We start from the raw sequence: 13661 nt of genomic DNA, 5'->3' as shown, positions 1-13661 counted from the left end.
AGTTGAGGCATAACCATGATGAAAATTACAGGCCTCATCTTTTTAGGTGGGAGAACTTGCACAATTGGAGGCTGACTAAATACTTTTTTTGCCCCAATGTATATGGCCCCTGCAGCACTTCTATACAGTAGTCCCTCAACATACGATGGTAATCCGTTCCAAATGAACCATCGTTTGTTAAAACCATCGTATGTTGAGGGATCCGTGCAATGTAAAGTATAGGAAGTTATACTCACCTGTCCCCGCCGCTCTGGACCCGTCACCGCTGCCCTGGATGTTGCCCTCCATCGCTGTCGCCGCGTCCCCGATGCTCCGGACACACACTGCTGGCCGGGAATGTCGCCTGGACATACTAATGGATGAAGAACTGATGCAAAAGGATGCCACTAAAAAGCATCCCTTTGCATAAGTTTGAATTTGTTAGTAGTATGGTCCATTTAGGAAGCATTAGCAAGAGTAAATCAGGACGGGGAACTAAGGCTGTGTGAACTTAGCCTTAGATAGTAGCAAAAAAAGAACTTCCACAGCATGCCCCATTGGCTTTAGAAGACCAAACATGGTCTACTAGTGACTAATGTTGGTCTGTTTCCAAAACATATACTTAAGGGCCTAAAAGGAATAGTTTACTGGAAGAAGAGTGAGTACACCACAGTATACATTAAAATACATTTTTGGTAGTATTCTGTGGAATACTCTTGATGAAAACTATAATACGAATGGGGCAAAAGCATTCTCATTTAATAATGACAGAGTAAACACAAACCTGAACCCACTGTCAATGTCTGCAATATTGAGACTGTAATTTTCTTCAATATGTGTAAAAATGTCCCACTGTTACCTGAGGAAGCAACAAAAACAGTATTAGAACTTACCTGCTAAGTGGATGTGAGTAAGAGAAACCCGTGTAGATGACCCTACAGCTGTAAGAAGGTTGACAGACTGATCAGTCAGGAAACGGCAGTGGCTGAGGTCGAGCTTAGACAGAAGAGGACAATGCCGTATGAGGAGCCGGATCGTGACATCGGAGATATCCAGGCCAGAGAGACGAAAATCTGTTAAGAACCGGAGCTTGCTGCGAGAGTCGTGCCCTGCAGACACCAATAAATTGTAAGTTTCATAAATGATTAAGAGGTGGAGTGAGGGGTGAAGATAAGAGGCATCCAGTTACCTGACTTCTCAGTTAGTGGTGTCAACAGATCTCTTATCTGTGAATCTTTGATTCCCACACCCCAGCGTAAATCCAGAGTTTTTAGAAGAGGACAACTGGAACTACTGAGAGCAGAGACAGCAGACCACGAACAACCAGCAAGGAAAAGTTCTTTCAACCCTGGGAGAGAAGAGAAAACAAGCAAGGTCTATATGGATTATATGTCAGATTATAGGCCTAGAACATTCAATATAGTTTAAGAAGGAAGATCTACAACTTTTCAAATGAGCCCCTTTTAATCCCAGTGGTTAAAAAAAAAATAAACAGCAGTAAGAAATGGTAACTTTCCCCAAAGCAGGAGAAAAAAATATGCATCATACAGACTGCCAAGCACATGGGCAATGCAGAAGAGAACTGAAACTCGTTACAAGTTCGACGAATTATTGTGACATTAGTTTTAAGAACACTATACAGTACTGACCCTTGCTAAATTCAGTCCTTTGTGACATGCTATCTACGCTCTGCATATGATGTTCCAAACACATAGCATCCAATCAATTGCAAATCTTGTGAATATGTCATAAAGTCAAGGTAGGTATGAGACTAAGAGATGGAACCTTCAACTATGTTAAGAGGAGAACAAGGGTTCATCAACCTACATAATAAAAGACTAAGGTTAGGTTTTCATCTGCTTTTTGCATTTCCGGTCACCTGTTCTGTCAGGAACAGAGAATGGGATTACCATAATCACTAGGGATGCACCGAAATTTAGTCTGCTGAAAATTATCGGACAAAAATGCCCCTTTCGGCCGATGGAATTCTGGGCTGAAAATTTGGGGGGCGTGGCCTAACCCCTAATTTACACAGGGCGTACAGGTGCACGCTGCGTGCACTTAGCGCACCAGAACGTGCCTGCACGCCCCGAGTCCTGCTGCGGCTATGACATGAGATGACACTGCTTTCAACAGCCAGGGACCCGCTGGTAATGCCGGACATCAGCGATCGCGCTGATGTCCGGCATTAACCCCTCAGATGCCTTGATTATTATTGATCATGGCATCGGTGGCAGTTGCGGTGGCTGATCTGAGCACCTGTAGCATGCCCGCGGGGATTAGATCAGCTAAAATGGTGGCTGGAGGTCTCCTCACCTACAGTTCAGGAAACTAAAAAGTGATAAATAAGAAAGTCCTAACACATGATTATTGGTGCACAGAAGTCCTTGAAAGAGATCTTTGGTAGTGAAGTTCTATGTGGTTAGTAAGAGAGCTCCTCCCAGTGTTTCCAAGATGTAACCCAAAAATTGTGATAAAGAAAGACTCCCAGTACATAAGTTATATAGGAATATTTCAGAGAGTCAAACTGCCTTGCCTCCCATGGAGGTTGATCAGGGAGTGCTGGACCAGCATACGTTCTGCTGAGTTCAGGCCTTGGTGACTGCCCTCCGAATGACCTGAAAAAAGTCTCCAATGCATTGTCCATGCCCGGGGTTCTTATCTCATTCTTAGTTTTTATGGCCTGGATATTATGAATGGGCCTGAGTTAATTTGTGTCCAGCCTTGGCTCAAAAGGTTTTAATACAGGCCCCAATAAACTCTACAATATATATTTACACAAAATACATAAGTGAATTCTTACTTAGGCCTTGGACTAGATATGGAACACATACATAATTAAAATACACAAAGAATGCTTTCACACTCAGGCCTTCGGCCTGACACCTCACTAAGATGGGGACAAGGAGTTTTAGCCTCTCTATGATCATTATTATTGGAAATGAGAGAACTTACAGTAAATTCGATTCGTCACAAACTTCTCGGCTCGGCGGTCGCTGACTTTTCCTGCATAAATTAGTTCAGCTTTCAGGTGCTCCGGTGGGCTGGAAAGGTGGATACACTCCTAGGAGAGTCTTTTCTAGAACTGTATCCACCTTTTCCAGCCCACCGGAGCACCTGAAAGCTGAACTAATTTATGAAGGAAAAGTCAGCGACTGCCGAGCTGAGAAGTTTGTGACAAATCGAATTTACTGTAAGTTCGCTCATCTCTAATTATTATGTCTCCATTGCATCTTTATGCAGACTGCTTTTTCTGTGTTAGACTGTAAAATTATTTTGTTGGAGCATAAGATTCAGTTTGCCATTGTTACCAGACACTCTGTCTAACCAATGCAGTGGGTTGTAATCAGTTATGACAGTAAGATCTCTGCCATACAGGTATGGCTGCAATTTTTGCAAAGCCCGGGCAGCAGCTAGAAATTCCTTCTCCAAGATCGCATAGGACACACTCAATAGCGGACAACCAGGCTTATATGCCAGCCCTACCTTGTACACAGGGCTACCGTCAGCCAATACCCCTGTAAGGGACCCAGGCTCCCCAGCACAGAAGCAGAAGACCGCTGTTTTAACAGTGGTCTCCTACTTCTGGACATCTTCCGGCCAATACCCCCCCCCCCCCCCCTCCCCTCTTTCTAACCCTCTGTGCCTCATCATTTAGCCTTAATCCCCCCTGTGCTATCTCATTCCCCCTTTATTACCCTCAGTGCAAATTCATCACCACCTCTTTACTACCACCTGTGCCATTTCTTTCCCCTCTTTATCCCACCTGTGCCATTTCATCTCCCTTTATCCCTCTGTGCCAAATCATCCTCCCTCCCCCCTTGTGCCACATCACCTTTCCCCTACCCTCCTCACCCTGTTCTTACATGGCCAGCAGACTCAGGTGCAGGGGCTCACAGAGGGTTTGACGTTCGCCTAATGTCCTCTGCGCTGCACTCACTGAGAGGCTGTGAGCAGTGGCGGCTGTGGGCACTGACTAGTGATGCTCTTGACATTACTCGCCAGTGTCTGCAGCCGTCCCTGCTGCTCTCAGTAAGTGCAGCGCAGAAGATGTCCGGAGAAAGTCAAACCCACTGGACCAGGTAAAGGGGGAACGGAAAAAGTGATGTAGCACAAGGGGTAATTGGGGGATGATTTGGCACAGGGGGAATAAAGTGGCACAGGGGGAATTAAATGGCATAAGGGGTGGTAAAGAAGGGGTGATGAATTTGCACAGATTGAATTAAGGGGGAATGAAATGACGAGGGTATCAAGGGGAAATGATGTGGCACTGGGCTAAAGGGGGAATGAAATGGCACAGAAGGATTCAAAGGGGGGGGGGAGAAAATGAAGTGGAATTGGAGGAATCAATTAAGAGGGGGAATAAAATGGCACAGGGGGGGGGGTATAAAATGATACTGGGGGTGATAAGGGGTGATTAAACGGCACTGGGAGATTCTACTGTAATATTGCTATTTATTGTGTTTTATAGATGGAGTGAGTTCAGTACAGTAATAGGTCATTTAAAATGATTTTTGAGCCTTTTTCCCCCCCAATAGGGGACATCTCTCAATAGTGGACACTTTTGCTTTCCCCGTGAGTGTCCCCTATTGGAAGATTCTACTGTATTTACCTCCACAAACGCAATTGAGCTTAGAGCTGTGATTTAATCTCCACATCCTGTATGGACCCCTGGCTCTTAACTTCCCCTACTAGGTGGTCCAGTAAAGAATCCACCTCCTCTGGATCATAATATGCCTTTTACATATTCATATAGCACTGCCTATAACATTTCTCATAAAGGGCTACTACATACATGGTGGGTTCTAGATGTCGTAAAATAGGGAAGGGACCCTCCCAGGCAGCCTGAAAATTATTCTGCCTGATAAACATTACCTTCTGTTCCATTTCATAGACCCAGTCCCTAGCATATCAATACTTCGGTCTAAACTGTGATGTTATAAGGTTGGCATGTAGCAACCCAGGTTTTGGCTTTTGAAATTCACACTATTTGCAAGCTCACATGGCTTGCAGGTAGTGTCCTCTGAAACATAATAACAGAGCATCCAACCAAATCTATCCACAAAAGAACATTGACAGGGATATCCTCTGAAAGTCCAACCTCCTGAAAATCTTTGCTAGTACCTCAATGAAGGTATACACTTGCTATGGGCACAGCAGGCTGCATAAAGGGATGACGACCTCTGTATCTACTACTTTAGTGCTCATCAAGGTAAATGAGGCTCCAGAATCTCTCATTCAGTCATCCACAATTATGCTCTGAAAAATATATATTTTTTTACCCACTGTTCAGACACCAGAAGAATGGCTGTGTGTTCTCCACCTGTCAGTGGAAAATTTTTGTTTACAGGGAAAGTTGCAATTAAAGGACATCTGCAACGTGATAAACACTTATCCCCTATCCACAGGATAGGGAATAAGTGTTTGATCGCGGGGGGTCCGAACACTGGGACCCCCTTTGATCTCCTGTACGGGGCCGCGGCTGTCCCGTGCAGGGGGCGTGCCAGCCGCAGCATGACGTTGCGGCCGGCACACCTCCTCCATACATCTCTATGGGAGAGCTGGGGAGGCAGCGTTCGTGCCTCCCCCATAGAACTGTATTGGGTCGATGCTATGCACCTTAGCGCTCACTATGAGCACTAATGGCGGCGCCCCGTTATCCCATATCTTGTAGATAGGGGATAAGTGTATATTGTGCTGAAGTTGTCCTTTAAGGTGCCCAATGTTATTTAATCGGTAACGTCAGTGGGTGCCACCATGACCTAATGTGGTTCCTGCTGCTTTTGATGCTGCAGGCAAGAGTTTCTCTAATGACTTTGTGGCGTTCTGTTGGTGGGTCGCTCCCCTCAAGATACTTCCAGCTTGTGCAGGTCCACGCTTTGCTGCTGTTGCCCAGTTATTAGCAAAGTCATTCCCCAGATCTGCTGCTTATGCTAATGTCTTAGGCTTGAGGTCGAGAACCCACACTCTGGCTTCAGAGCTCCATGTTTGGAGAAATGAATTTGGGACCATTAGGTCCTCCAAGGCCTCACAGGTAGTGGAATTTTAAATGGGCAATGTCAAAATCAAAAATTATTTATATGTTGTAAATCTTGGCAAAATATTAACCTTTCTGATTAACTTCATAGAAAAATGTTATCTCCTTTTTACAGAAATCATAGATGGTGGGATGCCACCTCCCAGCACCGCTGGTGGTTCTTGGCTACCCACAACCACTGTGCGGTGCTAACAGAATATCTCAGTCTTAAGGTACCATTGTGCCAGGGCACTCTGTACCCAACGCAGTCAGGGTTTATGACCACTGCCAGTATGTGACTGTGGCTAATGCCCATTTTCAGTGTCTCTTGAGTAGCTCATTGGAGACAACGGTATAATATCTGTTTTTTTTGTGTGTTTAGCTATTATGCATGTTAGTGGAATTATGTAATCTGTACCCTCCAGACACACATGTATTACGAGGATATCTAATTACTTTGTGAAATAATATATCTATGATACACTTGCATCACATGTCACCATTTTTGGCATAATGAGTCTAGTCAGGTGCATTGGTGTAGGACCCTACTTTCAGTTTTGTATTGTTTTGATCAGTATTTCTATACGATCACATATTAACAGTTGCTTCTTTATTATTGAAGTTATCTATTTGGCCCTTATGAAAGTTTTAAAGGGGTATTCCAGGGAAAAAAAATTTTTTTCATATATATCAACTGGCTCCAGAAAGTTAAACAGATTTGTAAATTACTTCTATTAAGAAATCTTAATCCTTTCAGTACTTATGAGCTTCTGAAGTTAAGGTTGTTCTTTTCTGTCTAAGTCCTCTCTGATGACACCTGTCTCGGGAAATGCCCAGTTTAGAAGAGGTTTGTTATGGGGATTTGCTTCTAAACTGGGCGTTTCCCAAGACAGGTGTCATCAGAGAGGATTTAGACCGAAAAAACAACCTTCACTTCAGAAGCTCATAAGTAATGAAAGGATTATGATTGTTTAATAGAAGTAATTTACAAATCTGTTACTTTCTGGAGCCAGTTGATATATAAAATAAAAAAAGTTTTTGCCTGGAATACCCCTTTAATTCAAGCCTCACCAATAAAAAAAATACACACGTACACACAAAATAGATAACAAGTAAATCCTCACTCAGGCCTTGGACTAGACATGGTACACATACACAATTACAGTATCTCACATAAGTGAGTCCACCCGATCACATTTGTAAATATTTTATTCAATCTTTTCAAGTAACACTAAAGAAATGACAATATGGAAATACAGTGTTTAATGCTGGGTCCCCTTAAAGCATATCTGTTAGATCCCACAAAAAAAAAAAAAAAAAAAAATTTTATGTTACTCAGTACCTAATCCTGATCACCGATATTTCGATATAACAAATAGCATATTTCCGCTGCTCAATGTCATTTCCATCTTCCCAAAGGCAGGGGGCATGTCTTCTTGCCTGCACTGTGATGACTCCTCCCCCTCTCTCACTCTGCTGACTCACTGCTCTCAGGAGCCTGGAAACCCTGCTCTGTAACACTTTCCTCTCTGGTTCTATGCTGTACACACACACGATTATAGGCAATTGCCTGTAATCTACCACCAAAGACAATATGGTGAGTGTATAACTTACATCTTCCTATAACATTGATGTGCGGCATCCTTTGGCAGTCCTGTAATGCTGGGACTTGCAGTTTTGGAATAGTTGGAGGTACAGTATTTGGATAACTTTTCTGCAGCAGTGCCCTTTCTGCAGCAGTGTGCCTACAGCTTTTGCAGCCTTGTCAATCAGCCATCTAGTGTCCATGACCGTTGCACACGCTCATGCTGCTGTGGGACTCATCAGTGTCCCAGGAGGTATGGGGATCCCTAGTGGTGGGATTTTCAAAGGCAGTTTTCTTTAATAAAATGTGAAAATTTTTTTGAAAGTAGTATATTACAAAAACTATTGTTTTGCCAACATGTACAACATATAAAAATTATTTATATCTGACAATGCCCATTTATGGCCTTAATGACACATCCATATTTTTCAAATCTGTCCTGTGTCATTTTATGCATTAATACCTCTAAGATGCTTTTACTTATCAGTCTAATTCAGAGAAAGTTTTTTTTCGAGGGCATACTCTACTTAAAGACAGTAGTAAATTGTTGTTGATACATGCATCATTTCTTTTATGAAAATTTCCAAAATGTAATAAAAAAAAATGGACAATGGTAATGATGGGGATGACCCTTATGTTTCTAATGACTGATCAATATATTAATATTAAAATGCCATTGCTGCTGGAAAAATATCTGTTCCCTTACTCTTTAACCCAGATACATCAGAATGCTAAATGCAAAACATTTAATCTTATCGCTTTGCCTGTAACTAAGACTAGAGCCTTAAGATGGAGACTATGGATACAAGACGTCGAAACATTGGACTTTGTGGAAAGATGCTGAAATCTTAAGCTAAGAGGACTTGCAAGATAATGATTTATGCTACGCCATGCTCAAATTACCAATCAGCATACAGAACGATGCATAATTTTACCTTTCACCCTCCCCTTTTTCTCCGTTTGTAAAAACCAAATTTACTTCCTGTAATAAACAGAACTCCCTGGGGTACCGAGGAGAGAACCTGGCCTGGTGTGAATTTTCTTACGTCGGAAAGTAGTACAGCGGTAGTCACTCACAGATTAAGGCCGCACATTAATCCATCCCTACCAGTAATACAAAATAAATGACACATTGATTCACATATACAATATGTCTATTTTATGTCTGCATAAGGGTACGTTCACACTACGGAATTCCTGCAGAATTCCATGGGCGTAATTATGTTGAGAAGAATTCCGTGGTGTGAAATTAACATTAGTGTGAATGGGTCTCCGCGAGACCCATTCACACTGCAGAATTTCAGTGGCGGGCAATTCCGACGCTTAAATTGTTCCGCGCAAAGAAAGAACATATTCATTCTTTGCGCAGATCCCAAGAGCACTGCAAAGCTATTAATGATGACGGCTCAGTGCCCCCGATCCTAGTGCCGAAATATTTTCGGCAGCGGCCACCAGACGGACTATCCGCTCGCTGAATTCAGATTTCGCAGTGTGAATGCACCCTTATACAGTAGACATGTTTTTACTTTTAGAGCACAGAGGGCTTAAAAGTTTAGCAGAAATTTTCAAATTTTTCGCAAAAACTTAAAAATCTGAATTTTTCAGAGACCAGTTCAGTTTGAAGTGGATTTGAGGGGCCTTCATGTTAGAAATTCCCCATAAATGACTCTCTTATAAACTGCACCCCTCAAAGTATTCAAAAGGACAGAGTTTGTTAGCCCTTTAAGTGTTTAACAGGAATAGCAGCAAAGTGAAGGTGAAAAAGTTAAAATCTTCATTTTTTTACATTAATATTTTGTTGAAGTCCCAAATTTTTTATTTTTACAATAGATAAATGGAGAAAAACCTCCTCAAACCCAATTTCTCCAGAGTATGAAAATACCCCATGGCGAACTTAAAGTGCTCCACGGCAGGGCTTAGACGTGAAGGAGCAACATTTCACTTTAGGAGAGAATTTGTCTGGAACTGTTTTTGGGGGCCATGTCGCACTGATAAAGCCCCCATGGTGCCAATGTGACACTATTTTGGAAACTATAACCAAAAAAGGCCCAGAGTGGGGAGGAGGTAATAACACAAATAATCACCAAACCCCTGTCACCTCGAGGTGACTGGGTATAAAACCCCTGAACCAAAAATCCCCCCCCCCTTCTATTATTAGTGTAAAAATATTAAAACATCACTTTTATTATGAACTGGTTAAAAGGTCCAAAACTTGTGTTAAAGGGTAGCTCCCACCATCTATTTTTTTTTACTGTCCCTGCCTATTGCACATCTCTACCGAACCCCCTCCGTGCTTTCATTTTTATTTTTTTACTATATAAAAAATGCCTTTTTGTCTGCCTGGTAGTGTGCTCACTACCAGGCAGACTTCCCCAGCAGGCACGACAGTCATGCACAGCCTGCTTGGGGGCCGACTTCCGCCCTTAGTTCATCTACACAGGGTGCCTCCAGCTGTTTCACCACTACAAATCCCAGCTTACCCTGACATCTATTGGCTGTCAGGGCATGCTGGGAGTTGTAGTGGTGAAAACAGCTGGAGGAACCCTGTGCAGTATGTAGGGGAGACATAGCTTTGTGGTTTTAATAACAGCCCTAGTCGCTCAATAAGACGTACTGCAGACACTGATATACTTACAGTTACTCCATACAGGAGAGTTGAACTAGCCACTATAGGGACTGTGCTGGTGGTTTTAACACAAGATGGCTTCTGATAGATATCAAAAGTCATCCCGTTGAGATCACCGTGTCCGGAGACGCGGGGATCCAGGAAAGGTGTGCCGTAAATGTACGGCGCTGTGCACTAAGTACTTCTTAGCAACGCCGTACATTTACGGCGCTCATCCATAACCCCTTAAGGGACCCGGCCATTTTTTGCACATCTGACCACTGTCACTTTAAACATTAATAACTCTGGGATGCTTTTACCTTTCATTCAGATTCCGGGACTATTTTTTCGTGACATATTCTACTTTATGTTAGTGGTAACATTTTGTCGATACTTGCATCATTTCTTGGTGAAAAATGCCAAAATTTGATGAAAAAAATAGTAAATTTTGCTTTTGCTTTTTTTTTTTTTTTTTTACTTTGAAGCTCTCTGCTTATAAGGAAAATTAATATTCCAAATAAATTATATATTGATTCACATATACAATGTGTCTGTTATGTTTCCATCATAAAGTTGACATGTTTTTACTTTTGGAGGACATCAGAGGGCTTCAAAGTATAGCAGCAATTTTCCAATTTTTCACAAAATTTTCAAAATCAACATTTTTCACGGACCAGTTCTGTTTTGAAGTGGATTAGAAGGGCCTTCATATTAGAAATACCCCACAAATTACCCCATTATAAAAACTGCACCGCGCAAAGTATTCAAAATGACATTCAAAAGGTTTGTTAAGCGTTTAGGTGTTTCACAGGAATAGCAGCAAATTTTAGGAGAAAATTCAAAATCTTCATTTTTTACACTGGCATGTTCTTGTAGACCCAGATATTGAATTTTTACAAGGGATAAAAGGAGAGAAATCTTCCTAAAATGTGTAACCCAATTTCTCTCGAGTAAGAAAATACCTCATATGTGTATGTCAAGTGTTCGGCGGGCGCAGTAGAGGGCTCAGAAGGGAAGGAGCGACAGTGGGATTTTGGAGAGTGAGTTTTTCTGAAATGGTTTTTGGGGGGCATGTCACATTTAGGAAGCCCCTATGGTGGCGGAACAGCAGAAAATCCCCCACATGGTATACCGTTTTGGAAACTACACCCCGCAAGGCAGGTAACAAGGGGTCCAGTGAGCCTCAACACCCCACAGGTGTTTGACGACTTTTCGTTAAAGTTGGATGTGTAAATGATTTTTTTTTCACTAAAATGCTAGTTTTCCCTCAAATTATTATTTTTTTTTTTACAAGGGATAATAGGACAAAATGCTCCCCAAAATGTGTAACCCCATCTCTTCTGAGTATGGAAATACCCCATGTTAGGACATAAAATGCTTTGCAGGCGAACTACAATGCTCAGAATAGAAGGAGTCACATTTGGCTTTTGAAAAGCAAATTTTGCTGAAATGGTTTTTGGGGGCATGTCCCATTTAGGAAGCCACTATGGTGCCAGGACAGCAACAAAAAAAAAAAAACACATGGCATACTATTTTGGAAACTACACCCCTCAAGGCACGTAACAAGGGGTCCAGTGCTTCAACACCCCACAGGTGTTTGACGACTTTTTGTTAAAGTTGGATGTTTAAATTAGTTTTTTTCTTTTCACTAAAATGCTAGTTTTCCCTCAAATTTTTTTTACAAGGGGTAATAGGACAAAATGCCCCCCAAAATTTGTAACCCATCTATTCTGAGTATGGAAATACCGAATGTGTGCACGTCAAGTGCTCTGCTGGCGCACTACAATGTTCAGAAGAGAAGAAGCGCCGTTGAGCTTTTGGGAAAAGAAATTGTTTGGAATGAAAGTCAGGGGCCATGTGCGTTTACAAAGCCCCCCGTGGTGCCAGAACAGTGGACCCCCCACATGTGACCCCATTTTGGAAACTACATCCCTCACAGAATTTAATAAGGAGTGCTGTGAGTATTTACACCTCACTGGCATTTGACAGATCTTTGGAACAGTGGGCTGTGCAAATGACAAATTACATTTTTCATTTTCACGGGCCACTGTTCCAAAAATCTGTCAGACACCTGTGGGGCGTAAATGCTCACTGTACCCCTTATTACATTACATGAGGGGTGTAGTTTCCAAAATGGTGTCACATGTGTTTTTTTTTTTTTTTTTTGCGTTTATGTCAGAACCGCTGTAAAATCAGCCACCCCTGTGCAAATCACAACAGCATGTTAGTGTAAAATTTCAATTTTTTTTTACACTGACAGGCTGGTGTAGCCCCCAACTTTTCCTTTTCATAAGGGGTTAAAGGAGAAAAAGCCCCCCAAAATTTGTAGCGCAATTTCTCCCGATTACGGAGATACCCCATATGTGGCCCTAAACTGTACTGTTTCCTTGAAATACGACAGGGCTCTGAAGTGAGAGCGCCATGCGCATTTGAGGACTAAATTAGGGATTGCATAGGGGTGGACATTGGGAATCACTGGCGTAGAATACCCCTAATAGGGTGTCTCCAGCTGTTGCTAAACTCCCAGCATGCCTGGACAGTCAGTGGCTGTCCGGAAATGCTGGGAGTTGTTGTTTTTCAACAGCTGGAGGCTCCGTTTTGGAAACACTACCGTACAATACATTTTTCATTTTTATTGGGGGGACAGTGTAAGGGGGTGTATGTGTAGTGTTCTACCCTTTATTATGTGTTAGTGTAGTGTAGTGTTTTTAGGGTACAGTCACACCAGCGGGTTACAGTGAGCTTCCCGCTAGAAATTTGCGCTGCGGCGAAAAGTTTGCCGCAGCTCATACTTGAAGCAGGAAACTTACTGTAAACCCGCCCGTGTGAATGTACCCTGTACGTTCACATGGGGGGGCAAACCTCCAGCTGTTTCAAAACTACAACTCCCAGCATGTACTGACCGTGCATGCTGGGAATTGTAGTTTTGCAACAGCTGGAGGCACACTGGTTGGAAAACCTTCAGTTAGGTTCTGTTACCTAACTCAGTATTTTCCAACCAGTGTGCCTATAGCTGTTGTAAAACTACAACTCCCAACATGTACTGATCGCCGAACGGCATGCTGGGAGATCTAGTTATGCAACAGCTGGAGGGATCGCAACTACAACTCCCAGCATGCCGAGACAGCAGTTTCGGCATGCTGAGATTTGCAGTTTTGCAACATCTGGAGGGCTACAGATAGAGACCACTGCACTGTGATCTCCAAACTGTGGACCTCCAGATGTTGCAAAACTACAAATTCCAGCATGCACAGACAGCAAACAGCTATGTGGGCATGCTGGGAGTTGTAGTTTTGCAAGATCTTGAGTGCTACAGTATAGAGATCACTGTGCAGTGGTCTCTAAACTGTAGACCTCCAGCTGTTGCAAAACTGCATCTCCCACCATGCCCAGCAGCTGTCTGGGCATGCTGGGAGTTGTAGTTTTGCAACATCTGGAGGGCTACAGTCTCAGACTGTAGCCCTCTAGATGTTGCT

General features: G+C 42.7%; 1 protein-coding gene across 7 annotated transcripts in view; it reads right to left on the bottom strand.

The window, feature by feature from the left end:
- The window catches only part of KDM2A (lysine demethylase 2A), a 703602-nt gene that overhangs the window by 11712 nt on the left and 678229 nt on the right, over window positions 1–13661 (bottom strand). For all 7 annotated transcript variants that reach the window (XM_056531111.1, XM_056531112.1, XM_056531113.1 and 4 more), the window contains 2 exons: window positions 1169–1327; window positions 873–1088 (listed from right to left, as the gene is read on the bottom strand). In XM_056531111.1, the coding sequence (XP_056387086.1) occupies window positions 873–1088; window positions 1169–1327 (375 nt within the window). The remainder of the gene's footprint in view (window positions 1–872; window positions 1089–1168; window positions 1328–13661) is intronic.

This window comes from Hyla sarda, chromosome 7 (genome assembly GCF_029499605.1).
Source record: "Hyla sarda isolate aHylSar1 chromosome 7, aHylSar1.hap1, whole genome shotgun sequence".
NCBI classification, from domain to species: Eukaryota; Metazoa; Chordata; class Amphibia; order Anura; family Hylidae; genus Hyla; species Hyla sarda.
Note: the sequence above shows the minus strand (reverse complement) of the source record. Positions and strands in the feature narration are given on the sequence as shown.